Source organism: Salmo salar, chromosome 13 (genome assembly GCF_965601325.2).
Source record: "Salmo salar chromosome 13, fSalSal1, whole genome shotgun sequence".
NCBI lineage: Eukaryota > Metazoa > Chordata > Actinopteri > Salmoniformes > Salmonidae > Salmo > Salmo salar.
In genome coordinates, this window is record NC_138303.1 from 102400474 (window position 1) to 102416163 (window position 15690).

At 40.9% G+C, this 15690-nt stretch overlaps 1 protein-coding gene and 1 long non-coding RNA gene across 2 annotated transcripts; one reads left to right on the plus strand and one right to left on the minus strand.

Moving 5' to 3' along the window:
- Positions 1–390: 390 nt before the first annotated feature.
- anxa3b (annexin A3b) lies at positions 391–7691 on the minus strand. The gene is given in 14 exon segments (NM_001140943.2): positions 391–785; positions 2933–3055; positions 3356–3414; positions 3491–3586; positions 3703–3796; positions 4046–4102; positions 4255–4334; positions 4998–5088; positions 5215–5328; positions 5474–5568; positions 5908–5995; positions 6077–6124; positions 6740–6770; positions 7675–7691. Coding segments are annotated over 13 exon segments (1020 nt in total). The 5' UTR covers positions 6755–6770; positions 7675–7691; the 3' UTR covers positions 391–725.
- LOC106568388 (uncharacterized) lies at positions 7040–15368 on the plus strand. Its single transcript, XR_001320278.3, has 3 exons — positions 7040–7217; positions 13938–14339; positions 14953–15368. It is a non-coding gene; the product is annotated as an uncharacterized LOC106568388 (long non-coding RNA).
- Positions 15369–15690: the final 322 nt, after the last annotated feature.

The following is a 15690-nucleotide window of genomic DNA, read 5'->3' on the forward strand; positions in this document are numbered from 1 at the left end:
AAGAGGATTTATCACGCTTTGTCTCACTTGACATATTGTCTTTATTCTCAGGTGCAGACAGAGATTAAATATTCATGCCATGTAAAATACCATTCATAAATTATATCAGAATTAGGCTAAACAGCTTTCACTGCATTACATGTCAACATTATTTTGAGGATTACAACGTGAGATCTGGGCTTTGTATTAAAAGAAAAACTACATTTCACATCTGATTCAGAAGCATTGTCAGTTATTGTTAGCAAATCCAATTCAAGTCTTTGTAGAACCACTTTACAAGAAAACTGAAAATAACATTTCTAGATTGAGTCACTGATTGTTGATCAACATGGTATTCTGCAGATATGCTTTATCACCACCCACTGGACAAAAGACCACATGACAAGCAACTGTTAGTAAACATTTTTAATAGTACTTCTCATAGAATACCTTCCTTCCTAATATCATTAATAATTTGGATAATACCAATAAAAGGTTTGTCTTAATGAGATGCATTAAGAAATGTAAATGTTGGAAATACATGAAACAGAAATAGGGGACTCTGACTAAGGAATCCTGGAGTGTGTCTGGACACATGACATGTTCCAGGTTACACATCAATGTCAAACATTGTGAACATTGAAAGAAACATATCTATGTTTCTCAGGGTAACACAGTGGCACTACAGCCTTCACATTGTTATGATGCGTCAGTGGGAGGTCCCTCAATGCCGAGTAGACAGGACCTTAGTCGTCTTCACCACACAGCTTCAGCAGAGCTTGTCCATAACTTCCAGCAGTTTCAGACTACAATTGAACACAGGGATGGAGAGGACTTTTACATGGCTATGACACAGTATGATCAATTTCACAGATCCTATTAGTCAATCGTCATTTCCTCCAGAGAATCTTCAGTGTTGCCACCAAAAAAAATTCCCCAAATTACAATAAAAGGTCTGATTCGCAATCGCATGCAGATAAGATTGGCTGAACAAATAATAAAATCACAAGAGAGGTAGGGTTGAAAATAAATTCCAATCATGTTTATTTCAGCAGCCATTAAATAAAAATCAGCAGATACAGTGCATTCAGAAAGTATTTAGACCCCTTGCCTTTTTCCACATTGTTATGTTACAGCCTTATTATAAAATGGATGAAATATTCCTCCCATAAATATACACACAATACCCCATAATGACAAAGCGAAGACAAAAATACCTTATGTAAATAAGTATTCAGACCCTTTGCTATGAGACTCGAAATTGAGCTCAGGCGCATCCTGTTTCCATTGATCATCCTTGAGATGTTTCTACAACTTGGAGTCCACCTGTGGTAAACTCAATTGATTGGACATGATTTGAAAAGGTACACACACACACGTCTATATAAGGTCCCACAGTTGACAGTCCATGTCTGAGCAAAAACCAAGACAGGATTCTGTCGAGGCACAGATCTGGGAAAGGGTACCAAAATAAATTCTGCAGCATTGAAGGTCCCCAAGAACACAGTGGCCTCCATCATTCTTAAATGGAAGAAGTTTGAAACTACCAAGACTCTTCCTAGAGCTGGCTGCCCGGCCAAACTGAGCAATCGGGAGAGAAGGGACTTTGCTCAGGGAGGTGACCAAGAACCAGATGGTCACTCTGAAAGAGCTCCAGTTGCTCTGTGGAGATGGAAAAACCTTCCAGAAGGACAACTATCTCTGCAGCACGGCACCAATCAGGCCTTTATGGTAGAGTGACCAGACAGAAGCCACTCCTCAGTATAAGGCACATGACAGCCTGCTTGGAGTTTGCCAAAAGGCACCTAAAGACTCTCAGATCATGAGAAACAACATTCTCTGGTCTGATGAAACCAAGACTGAACTCTTTGGCCTGAATGTCAAGCGGTACGTCTGGAGTACGTCTGGCACCATTCCTACGGTGAAGCATGGTGGTGGCAGCATTCTATATTTATTTCACCTTTATTTAACCAGGTCGACCAGTTGAGAACAAGTTCTCATTTACAACTGCGACCAGGCCAAGATAAAGCAGTGCGACACAGAGTTACACATGGAATAAACAAACATACAGTCAATAACACAATAGAAAACTCTATATACAGTGTGTGCAAATGAGGTAAGATTAGGGAGGTAAGGCAATAAATAGGCCGTAGTGGCGAAGTAATTACAATTTAGCAATTAAACACTGGAGTGATAGATGTGCATCATGCTGTGGGGATGGTTTTTAGCGGTAGGGACTGGGAGACTAGTCAGGATCAAGGCAAAGATGAACGGAGCAAAATACAGAGAGATCCTTGATGAAAATCTGCTACAGAGCACTCAGGACCTCAGATTGGGGCAAAGGTTCAACTTCCAACAGGACAACGACCTTAAGCACACAGCCAAGACAATGCAGGAGTGGCTTCAGGACAAGACTGAATGTCCTTCAGTGGCCCAGCCAGAGCCCGGACTTAAACCCAATCGAACATCTCTGGAGAGACCTGAAAATAGCTGTGCAGCGACACTCCCCATCCAACCTGACAGAGCTTGAGAGGATCTGCAGAGAAGAACTCTCCAAATACAGGTGTGCCACGCTTGTAGAGTCATACCCAAGAAGACTTGAGGCTGTAATCACTACCAAACGTGCTTCAACAATGGACTAAGTAAAGGGTCTGAATACTTATGTAAATGTGTTTGTTTGTTTTTTATATTAGCAAAAAATTCTAAAAACCTGTTTTTTTCCTTTGTCATTATTGGGTATTGTGTGTAGATTGATGAGGGGAAAATTAATTTAATCCATTTCAAAATGAGGCTGTAACAAAATGTGGAAAAAGTCAAGGGGGTCTGAATATTTTGAATGCACTGTAACTAATTGGTCAAAACAAAATCGAGCTGTAAAAAATAGAATATTGACCCCATGAAATGCAGCTATGGGACAAGTATGTTTCCAGTCAGCAAGATTATCAGCAAATACCTTGATGGTGGAGTAGAGAGAACAGCCAAACAGCTTTTTGAACTCTGCCCTGATGTCCAGCATGTCCATCTCAGAGCGGCCAACCATTATCCTGGTCAGAATGGACTCTGTGGTCCCCACGCCCTGAACACACAACCACTGGATTAATCCCAAAACCCCACAGATTAACATTCTACACCACCGGAGCCCACTGGATTAGAAGAAATTAAACAAAAAATGTCAGTCCCAGATCTGTTTGTGCAGTTTGGCATGACAATGACCATAGAAGTTGTCAAGACAGCACAAACAGATCTGACGTCAGACTAGGCACCGTGCACTATGACCTTGTATGCCGTTGGGCTGTGCGGGTGGAGAATAGTTAAAAAAGAAAATGTATACCGCAAGCAATTTGTAAAATGCATAAACAGGAAGACTTCTGCTCACCTTTGTGCTTTTGAACAGTCTCTCAGCCAGGTAGGCAGGAACACTCTTCACACATTTCACTGGAAAGTCAAAGGGTTTGTTAGTAATAACAGTGCATTACATCTTTGAGAGTGACCTGTGAATAGTCCTTCGTACCAATAGCCACCAGTAGATCCTCTAGATTCCCTGACATCTCCCTCTCAATGCTCTCCTGTAGAGTTTTGTTGCTCAAGGCCTTATACTCCACTAGGGCTGTAAGGGGAGGGAGAGAAACAGGCATCTCGTTAGCCTACATCATCATCATCATCATAGAAGACAAGACTACAGTATTGTGTCCGTCAGTGCTTTGCTAGACCAAGGTTACTAACTCTGTCTCAGCTGAGGAACACTCCGGTGACACAGGATGTCAATGAACTTGCTTTCATCAGTCCCCCACTTCTTCTCTCCTGCCTCGTACAGGGCCTAGAGAGGGGGAGGGACACAGACAGCGAGACAGAGGTAGTACAGTACTTGTTAGGCATTATCGTGCATTGGCTTGAGTGAGAGAACATGGAAGAGGAACAAACCAATATATTTAACTACATTAAGGTACACACTTCACGATGACAAGTCTTTGGCAGGACGTCTGAGTGAGTCACTCCCAAGGAAGCTTAAAACCAAAACCAGTGAAATACTGAGCATGGTTGCAAAATTAATTATAGCTTAATGTACCTTAGCGTCCGCTTTAGCTTTAGCCGTGTCCACATTCGTACTCTCATCTCGCTTTCCCTTAAATGACAGACACAGAACCGAAAAGTTGAAAAAGTAATCTAAGATTTACAGGTCACAAGCAGCTGAAAAAAACTATGTAACAGAAATACCACTGTTACTTGTAAGTCCAAGTCAAATTCCCCCTGGGGACAATAAAGTTCTCATTTTACCTCAGCCAAGATGAGAAGTGTTGTAGCATAATCCCCAGATACCTCAGACTTGAGGTCATGAGTCATCGAACGCCCAGTTTCTGTGGTCAAATACAATATCTTATTATTATCCAACTAACAGATGACTGACAATCAATTAATATGTAACTTTTTAGGCGACCGACCAAATTCACTAACAATTGTGGGTTATAGAGCTATCATTCTAAGAAGAGTAAATCTGTTTTACGTGTGCTATTTCTATGCTTCCCATTCTTAAATGTAGTTTTTGCATCTTTTACTTTTGGTAATACAACAATATTTTTCGTTATGGAAAATATAATTCCACAGTGGTTTGGATCGTACAATGATTATCTACACTATAGTAGCTTATTTTATCACACAAACTGAAATTAGGCGAAATATTAGAGTTAAATTAAGTGAACTATTAGAGTTTTAGCAACCAGGAAACGGCAGAGCGATTTCTGCATAGTGCAACTTTAATACTATTTTTTATTTAACTAGGCAAGTCAGTTAAGAACAAATTCTAATTAACAATGACGGCCTACCCCGGCCAAACCCTAACCACGCTAGGCCAAACGTTGCTGTGCCCTATAGGACTCACAATCACGGCCAGTTGTGATACAGCCTGGAATCGAACCAGGGTCTGTAGTAATGCCTCTAGCACTGAGCTGCAGTGCCTTAGACTGCTGCACCACTTGGGAGACCTTAGTAGTACATACTAAGATAGTTTAGAGACTACTAACCTGCTAAGTAAGCATCAGATAGAGCCTTGATTTGCTTGTTGGATCTTGAGGCAAATATCTCTGTTAAAGTCGCCTCAGTTGTCCCAGGACCCTGTGTGTGTGTGTGTGTGTGTGTGTGTAAGTGTAAAACAGGCAGGTATGCACAAAGTACATAAATGGTCATTCACAGTAATGTTTGGTACCAGATTGTTACCTAATACAGATAAATGTCCCTTACCTTGATGGCTCTGATGACCTCATGACAGTCGAAAAGAGCAGGAGGGGTGACCAAAGCAACCAGCAAGTCCTCAAAGTCCCCATGGGTGTCCCCCTTCAGGTCATCCACTAATGTCTGGGGGGTCAAAGGCCATGGGTTATCAACAGGGTTGGATATTGACTCATGCAATATTCAGAGATATCTGGACAAGATGTTTTCTATAAATTCTAGAAGAACTATCATGCTGCTGATATTTAGAGTAGTAGAGGGATAGTTGTACCCGGTTGGCCGCTTCCTGGTACGCTTTACAGATGAGCTGACGCTGGGCGTTGCTCCTCCCGGTTAGAACTTCAACTAAAGTCTTCTCAGTGGTACCTGAGAACATCAACACACAATGTTTATAGAAACTGAAATGTTACATTTTAGTCATTTAGCAGACGCTCTCATCCAGAGTGACTTACAGTAGTGTGGGCATACATTTTCATACGGTTTTTTATTTCTCCATACTGGTCCCCTGTGGGAATTGAACCCACATCCCTGGCGTTGCAGGCGCCATGCTGTACCAACTGAGCTACACAGGATCACATGGAGTGAAAATTCCTATCAAAGTGGAAATTCCTATGGTGAGGCATCAAATAAGTTATTTCTTGGTTGGTATGTGGTAGAGTACAGTGAAGAGCTTAGAGAGTATGGTGGACTGATTGACATTCCTACCTATTCCCTCTATGGCCTTCCGTAGAGCAACTACATCTTCTGCTGCTTTGAATCCTGCTTTCTCTTTAATGGTTCCTCGGGCAGTGGACTGAGAAACAGCAAAAACTAGTTAATTACATTAAGGTACATAGCCCATAGTTGAAATACAAGTATAACTTAGTAGGCCTACCGTTAATGTCAAAGAGGAAGGTGAATCCAAAAGGAGATCCAAGTCACCCTGAAAAGGAACAGCTTACCAGAGGATCATTATTGACAAAGACCAGCAGTCATCCTCCAATGAGTTCTTTCCCCTCAATGAACCTCCAACTCGCTGTGTCAACACTTCAAAAATGTAAATTCTTAAACTTACCGTGTCCGTATGTTTTAACCTCTGTTGTTGCCTGCCTTTGTTTGCTGAAAATCATACTTTAATAATCAAATACAACCACCGACTATTTCCTTGTTAAGATTAAATTGGCACAATTTATGTGGTTGTGGTATATTTGACTAACGTTTTATTAAAACGTATGGATTTCAGCAAACTAAGAATGGCACGCAACAGAGGACAAACATAGGTGCATGGTAAGGGTTGAAGAATTTAAATTTGGGAAGTATCGACGCATAGCGACTCGAAAGAGTCTCGAGGTTCATTTTAAAAAACGACAGTCTGCTCTCAAGTCTGTAGAGGAGTGGAGGTACTTGGAAAGCAGCCAACAAACACAGGCCAGTGAGAGAAGTGGCTTAGAGATGTGTAAACAGAACCAACAATCATCTAAAACTATATATTTACGCATTTCATCTAAATCAATATATTTCCGTTACAGTAATTAGAGTGATATATCTGGTAACTTACCCAAACATTGGCCATTGCAGCAGTGGATATTCTACAATTGAGGGGGGAAAGAGCTGGGTAACAATTCATAGATTTATATTTCTTTGATTATGCTCTGCATAGGCCTAATTTGTACAGCAATTCCAAATCCGTCTACAATGACAGTGTAACGTTGCACATTCCACCGTACTGGTCGGTTAGCCCATTCATACACACTAAAGCCATCTTCTTCCCGGGGTACAATACTTACTATAGACATTAAAACACACCCCTTGCATTATGGTTTTGGAGACATAAAGAACACATCTTTCATATCAGCAAGAAATCCTAAAAAGGTTAAATTACTACAGACCTTTATAGTGTAAAGGTTAGGGTTTGGTTATGTAAGACAGAGCTGACAACTTGTACCTATTAGTTATCTAACATGTCGAACACCTGTGTGGACGCGGAACTGGAGTTCAACTGGAGGCCCAGAGTTTGTCTCTGAAAATCTGCTACAGTAAGTATCATTTTCATTTGAAAGATTATTTCTTGCTGATATCAGAAAGGGGCATATGTTTTTCGAAAACAGTTTCGCAAGCGATGATTGACATTTCTAAAAGTTAAAACAGCTTCGGAATTACAGTTCAAGGAGCCAGTCGTGGACGAAGTTAACCAGTGAAAACCCTAAGGAGAGAATGGGTTTTCGAGAACTATGGTAGGTGTGTTACTTTACGCATTTCATCTAAATCAATTGCGTACGTTAACGGTTTTAAATACACCAAATATTTTTCGGAGATTATGATAGACTATATCACATCTGGTGAGTTGAAACGAATTCTTGTCGAGAAAAATAATCGCAGTATACTACTTGACGCACTTGACTAAACTTGAACAATAGCGTGCCGTACCTTCGATAGTCTTACATTTTCCGTTTTATAATTAGTTAAAACCCAGAAAAAGCTGTTTTGCCTTACCTGAGCTATAGTTCCCAACTGGCCACACCTTTTTACTAGAGTGCAGAAGCCAACGCACATAGGCACCGAGGGAAATGAAGTCACTACCGGGAATATTCCCAAATCCCTCCTCGTTTTTAAACGGATAGAACAGTCAAATACATCTGTGGTACAGTCATACTAATAGGATCAATTATGGTGGTCCTGGTACATTTTATTAGCTGTCATGATGATACTGGAGTTGCAAATACATTGTTGGACAACATTATTACATTGTTGCACTGCATAACCATCACTCAGTGATACATTGTATCAGCTGATCACAACCTGACGATGATTAGTCACTATTATGTTTCTCTTTGACAAATTATTTAACAAATCTAACAACAGTGTCCTGGTGAAAATATTCCAGAGTCGTGTAGCCACTGTCTATCCAATATAATGAATACATTTGAATGGACATGACTTGAGAAGCATAAGCATGCAGTATTGTAGAGACACTCCCTCTTAAGGAATCTAACATAATACACATGCAGGAATAATGAGTCCAAAGTTCTATTTGCACTGTGAGGGAACAGTCGCAGACGTCTGTCCAAGACTAAAGAGTACTGAGTTACTAATTAATTAGTGAAATTAAAATAAATGCCTGCAAAAACAATGGTCAATGTGAAACCTTTTAGATACCAAAACAAGGTGTGGGAAATATTTTATTTTTTAGATACATGTCTTACTATGTTTATCATGACTGAGAAACAATTTCAAATTGTTTACATAGACAGCTGCACCCAACTTATAAAGTCCACTTACAATTTGTCATTTGTCATTTCAGGCCAACACCCCTAAACCTTATTTCTGTATTTGCAGATAACTAAAAGCTGTGAGGATGACACCACACATAGTAATTACACATAAGTCCCTTGATTACGATTGTGAGTTGAGCCATAATTCAATTGTGTATGGTATGAGGGGGACAGGGGGAGCTAAATCAATCTCATAGCACCCAGTGGCCCTACTCCAACACCCTGCACATTTCAGACTGTATTAGAAACATTCAGGATGTATCTAGGCAATACCTACTGTTTACTTGAGGCATGTTATCATACTATGGAAGGAAGGTGTGAGGGGGCGACTCAGATGACCAAGATGTCATATCCTCACACGTCTTTGCTTACAATCATATCATGAGTAACCTGCTTAATTACTCACAATCCTCAACTTGTGACAATCCAACCTTGAACTGACTGAACTGTACTCAAAGTAGCAAATGACTCACTGTTCTCATTGTTCAATTGAAAGTTGTATCAGTTGGTTTTAATATATAATGTATAATGTATAATTAAGCAATAAGGCCCGAGGGGGTGTGGTATATGGCCAATATACCACGGCTAAGGGCTGTTCTTAGGCACGACGCAACACGCAGTGCTAGGACACAGCACTTAGCCTTGGTATATTGGCCATATATCATAAACTCCCGAGGTGCCTTATTGCTATTATAAACTGGTAACCAACATAATTAGTGTAGTAAAAATAAATGTTTTGTCATACCCATGGTGTACGGTCTGGTATACCACGGCTTTCAGCCAATCAGCATTCAGGGCTCGAACCACCCAGTTTATCATTCTGAATGACTAGTCTTGGGCCATTTGGCTTCTAAGCCATTATGTCTTTGTAGCCATTTGCTGTTGGACACTAGGGCTGTTATCCCATCCATGTTAGCCTCTGGTGCTGGTAGCCTTTGCATTTTTACATGACTACTTGTATCCTGAAAAGCTTTGCATTAAAATCTTTACTTCGACCGGATCCTGGAACTCAAGTCTCCTCTTCTACCTTGCCAAAGTCAACTTTGCTACTGCACAATTCAATCTACAGAGGGTATGTAAAATTAAATCAATGTTTATTTGTCGCTTACACAGATTAGCCGATGTTTAAGCAGGTGCAGTAAATGCTTGTTTCTATCTCCAGCAGTGCAGTAAATGCTTGTGTTTCTATCTCCAGCAGTGCAGTAAATGCTTGTGTTTCTATCTCCAGCGGTGCAGTAAATGCTTGTGTTTCTATCTCCAGCGGTGCAGTAAATGCTTGTGTTTCTATCTCCAGCAGTGCAGTAAATGCTTGTGTTTCTATCTCCAGCAGTGCAGTAAATGCTTGTGTTTCTAGCTCCAGCGGTGCAGTAAATGCTTGTGTTTCTAGCTCCAGCAGTGCAGTAAATGCTTGTGTTTCTATCTCCAGCGGTGCAGTAAATGCTTGTGTTTCTAGCTCCAGCAGTGAGTGTCTAACAGTACAATACTAATACACAAACAATCCCAAGAAGAAACAAGAAATTAAGAAATATCAGAACGTGCAAAGTCAGAAATACATATAAATGTGTGGTGTGTATAGACAATGTATCCTAAGTAGGAAATAGGTATGTACAGCAGTAGATATATAGGATGAGCTTTGTCGAGAATACAGTATGAGTGAGTAATCAATTATCTTCATTTCTCAGAGATCAAATTACATTTCAACAGAATATTGTTGCAGGAATGCTAATGTTATCTGTATCTAACTACAGAAACGATTTCAGAACAATAAACATTATGTAAACATTATTAGTGACCAATGTTCAATGAGTACGGTTATATGCACACACAACGACTATTATGGATAGTCAGATTAATATGATAGTTAGTTTAAAATGTTTACATGCTTTACAGGAAGAACGATTTCTCTAATCCTGTTTACATCTGACATAAGGCTACCTGATGGGATTTAAATAAATGCAGAAAATTGGCAATATATAAACGTTCTACCACAAAGACCATTTGATTTTAAGTTCGGACATAAAGTTTATATGGGGGAAAAAAACATTTATAAGATGCATACTTTCAGTTCTTTCACAAATTTACTTCACTCGCATATAACAGGTATATAACAACCTGCACAGGCATGAATTTTAAGCCCGAGCCAAACCCATGCCCACAACATTCAGGCCATACCCTACCAATGCCCGATTGCTTCTGACAAATTTAAGGCCCTGCCAGAAATAACTCCCTCTGTTAGTAAATCCATTAGCTGCTCCGCTCTGTCTGTCACTCGCTCCCTGCATACAGTTCATTCTCTATGCGCTCTGCTCAAGGCGGTTCTGAGTTTGAGTATCCATAGCAACGGCTCCACTTGGGCTGCTCTGCTCAATGAAGAGACATGAGACAGCAGTTAGCTGTTAGCTACTTTTCATCACTCTAAACTCTGACAAAACTCAAGGAACATTATTTTCTGTGAAATAATCTCTGCTGTCTTATATTTCACGAGGTTGAAGCACTTCTGTCACCATGTTATGATCTTAGTCAGATATGACTGTACTGCGCAGCAGAGCATGAGCAAATGTTAGTGATCAATTTAGCCGAGTTCTGCCGTGCCCTAGTTATTGATGAAAAAGCAGGCCCTACCCGGGTTCAACCTGATGTGTATGATGTCAGAGCCCATCGGGCTCAGGTAGGGTAGCAGAGCTCTAATAAGAGGGAGAGTGTTGGTACATACGCAGATCAACTACACCGCTGGAACGCTGATTAAGCTGTTTACATGCCCTGATCATTTCAATGATTGCTCAGAAAACCAGGTGTTTTAATCAGGGTATTTACTCTAAGACAAACAGTGTAAAATGTTTACATAACTATTGCCATACTCGGCCTACTGCCATAGTCAGTTTACATGAACACTAACAATTCGATATTAAACGTGACTATGTACCTATGGCAGCAGGGTACTGGGCGGAGGCCGACTATTGATGGCTGGAGATGGAGGCTGTTTTTCAGTCTCTCGGTCCCAGCTTCGATGCACCTGTACTATCTCCGCCTGCTAGATGGTAGCAGGGTGAACAGGCCATGGCTCGGTTGGCTGAGGTCCTTGATGATCTTCTTCAATGTGCCCCCGGTGATGCGTTGGGCTGACCGCACCACCTTTTGGAGAGCCCTGCGGTTGTTTGTGGTGCAGTTGCCATACCAGGCGGTGATACAGCCTGACAGAATGCATCTGTAGAAGTTTGCGAGAATCTTAGGGGATCTTAGCCGAATTTCTTCAGCCTCCTGAGGTTGAATTGACGCCGTTGCGCCTTCTTCACCACACTGGCTGCGTCGAGGGGCAATTTCAGTTCCTCAGTGATGTGCATGCCAAGGAACTTGAAGCTTTTTGACCCTCTCCACAGTGGCCCCGTCTATGTGGATGGGGGCGTGCTCTCTCTGCCGTTTCCTGTATTTCATGATCAGCACCTTCGTTTTGTTGACATTAAGGGAGAGGTTATTTGCCTGGCACCACTCCTCCCTGTAGGCTGTGTCGTTGTTGTTGGTAAACAGGCCTTCCACTGTTGTATCATCTACAAACTTGATGATTGAGTTGGAGACGTGCATAGCCACGCAGTCATGGGGGAACAGGAGGGGGCTCAGCACCCACCCCTGTGAGTCCCCTGTGATGAGGATCAGCATGAGAGTTGCTGTTATTGAACATGTCAGTGGGTAACAGTAATATACCTTTGGAAGAAAATATTCTAAACTAACTCACATTTTTCATGTTTATGTAAAAAGATATTATACTGAACAAAAATATAAACGCAACATGTAAAGTGTTGATCCCATGTTTCATGAGCTGAAATAAAAGATCCCCGAAATGTTCCATACACACAAAAAGCTTATTTCTCTCAAATGTTTTGCACAAATTTGTTTACATCCCTGTTAGTGAGCATTTCTCCTTTGCCAAGATAATCCATCCATCTGACCGGTGTGTCATATCAAGAAGCTGATTAAACAGCATGATCATTACAGAGGTGCACCTTGTGCTGGGGACAATAAAAGGCCACTCTAAAATGTCCAGTTTTGTCACACAACACAATGCCACAGATGTCTCAAGTTTTAAGGGAGTGTCCAAATTGGCATGCTGACTGCAGGAATGTCCACCAGAGCTGTTGCCAGAGGATTGACTGTTCATTTCTATGCAATAAGCCGCCTCCAACTTTGTTTTAGAGAATTTGGCAGTACGTCTAACCGGCCTCACAACCTCAGATCACATGTAACCACACCAGCCCTGGATCTCCACATCCGGCTTCTTCACCTGTGGGATTGTCTGAGACCAGCCACCTGGACAGCTGATGAAACTGAGGAGTATTTCTGTCTGTATTAAAGCCCTTTTGTGGGGGAAATCCATAGATTAGGGCCTAATGAATTTCTTTCAATTGACTGATTTTCTTATATTAACTATAACTCGGTAAAATAATTGAAATTGTTGCATGTTGCGTTTTTATATTTTTGTTCAGTATAATATGTACAAATGTCCTGTCACTCAAATTAAAATAAGTCATTCAACAAATGTTTTAAATGTAGTTTCAGTATGAAAGGCATACCGGACTGACTAACTAAATATGTAACTACCGGACTGACTAACTAAATATGTAACTACCGGACTGACTAACTAAATATGTAACTACCGGACTGACTAACTAAATATGTAACTACCGGACTGACTAACTAAATATGTAACTACCGGACTGACTAACTAAATATGTAACTACCGGACTGACTAACTAAATATGTAACTACTGGACTAACTAACTATGTAACTACTGGACTAACTAACTAAATATGTAACTACTGGACTAACTAAATATGTAACTACTGGACTAGAATTTTAACTCTCACTGTAAGTATACCTGATCAGTTTGTCTCCACTTAGGACTGGGTCCGCCACTTTGGCATCTCTAGGTAGAATAAATATATTATAAACCGGGCCGTTCGAGCGTTGAATGCTGATTGGCTGAAGGCTGTGTTATATCAGACCATATACCACAGGTATGACACAAATGACTTGATTACTGTTCTAATTACATTGGAAACCAGTTTATAATAGCAATAAGGCATCTTGGGGGTTTGTAGTATATGGCCAATATACCACGGCTAAGTGTTGTATCCAAGCGCTCCATGTTGCGCGGTGCATAAGAACAGCCCTTAGCCATGGTATACTGGCCATATGCCACACACCCCCGGGCCATATTGCTTAAATAAGATGTACTAAATAAGGTTTCATCATCTTATTGGAAGAAATGTAAGAAAATAAATTCTACTTACCAGTGATAAGGTTGCTTGGGGCAAAAGCAAAGAGAGACAGAAAACTGGAGGGTTGCCGGTTCAAATCCCAAGTCTCTCATGAAAAGATGATGGGAAGTGAGCATCCTAATTGCCATCTCCTGCCATTGTGCCCTTGAGCAAGGCACTTAACCTCTAACCTACAAAGTATTCTTCCCCTTTTCTGTCATGTTCTCACAGGATCTCTGATCTCAGCAGATGTAACCTCTGAACTCTCCATGTCAGTTTCCTCTCCATGTCAGTTTCCTCTCCCTGGTTCTTCCAGCACAGGGAGCATAGCAGAACCACACAGGTAGACAGCCACCACCATCCACACCACCACCCCAAACAGCATGAAGGACAACAGGTTGCCGTCCATGGTCCCTCTAGTTGTGGCGCGGAAGGGAAAGAGATATTGAGAAAGAAAGAGAGGGAGGTGGAGACAGAAAGAGGCTCCCTTGACCTTCCAAATGGACAGTGTGCAGACCCTACTGACCAAAAAGGAGGACGATGGAATAAGTCTGTGTGTTCGTGTATGCATCTGTGTTTACGTGGGAGACTAAGTATTCTGTAAAGAGGACATAGTTGGCTGCCTAGAAACAGGTGAGTGTTTAAATGATGCCATTATCTTAGTGCAAACAGAAAGCACATTATTCTCTGCTGTCAGTACAGCCTCACACCATTTAGTTCATATTCATGTGTACATACACTAGGTATCCAAAACATTAAGAACATGACAGACTGACCAGGTGAATCCAGGTGAAAGCTATGATCCCTTATTGATGTCACTTTTTAAATCCACTTCAATCAGTGTAGATAAAGGGGAGGAGACAGGTAAAAGAAAAAAGTAAGGTGAGTGCAACTCAATATTAGGAAGGTGTGGCTAATGTTTGATATACTCAGTGTAAATACTATCTGCTTATCTGTTCAACCAAGATTAAATATAGAAACACTATAGAAAACCTGTCAGCCATGTCATATGGAATATTAGTGCAGCAAAGGTAGGCTACAGATTATTAGTTACTTCTATGTGAGACTCAGTCTCTGTCTCCCTCTGTTGGCTAAATGAAGCGGTGAAGTTTAAGTTGGGCAAACGAAAAGACAAAACAACTTATTGCTGAACACCACAGCTCAGTCAGGTGTAAGAACACTGACTACCCAGTAGCAGCCTACTTTGTTGAAGCCAACCATCCTATTTCCTCCCTCATATACACAGGTATGGAGCATGTTACCCTACCAAGGAGAAGAGGTAACATTGAGACGTCACTGGATCTCCCACCTAAAAACACTGACCCCTAGTGGTTTAAATATTGACTTTGATCTCAGGCCCTTTCTATGAACATTTCAAACCAATGAACATGTTTTCCCCACAGCTTATTAGCTGATACTGCATATCATGTTTCCCATGTTGATGATGCTCATTATGCATTATGTTTGAACCACAAGAAGATATTAAATCCAGGCTGTATCACATCCGGCCGTGATCGGGAGTCCCATAGGGCAGCGCACAGTTGGCCCAGCGTCGTCCGTGTTTTGGGAGGGTTTGACCAGGGTAGGACGTAATTGTAAATAATAATTTGTTCTTAACTGACTTGCCTACTTAAATAAAATAAAAAATTACATTATGAAAAAGATTCAAGTAAATTAAATGTAACAAATAATTGATATTAACATGTATTCTATTAAATCTAATCATATAGACATGATTATGTAAATAACTGCCTCGTGTATTCAACATCTTGACACATGCTGTAAAATAAGTTTAACAGTTCCACTTTTTCATCCCTCATTACCTTAATTACTATGACACGCCCCTCACTGTGTTCATTGGCTGCACTACTTGCACCGTTTCGCTACATAACCTGGCTCAAGCGTTTACCAGAAACCCTGAAGAAGGTTCTGTGTGCTGAAACGTTGGCTGCCAGCCCATTAGACCTTTGGGAGCATAATTAGA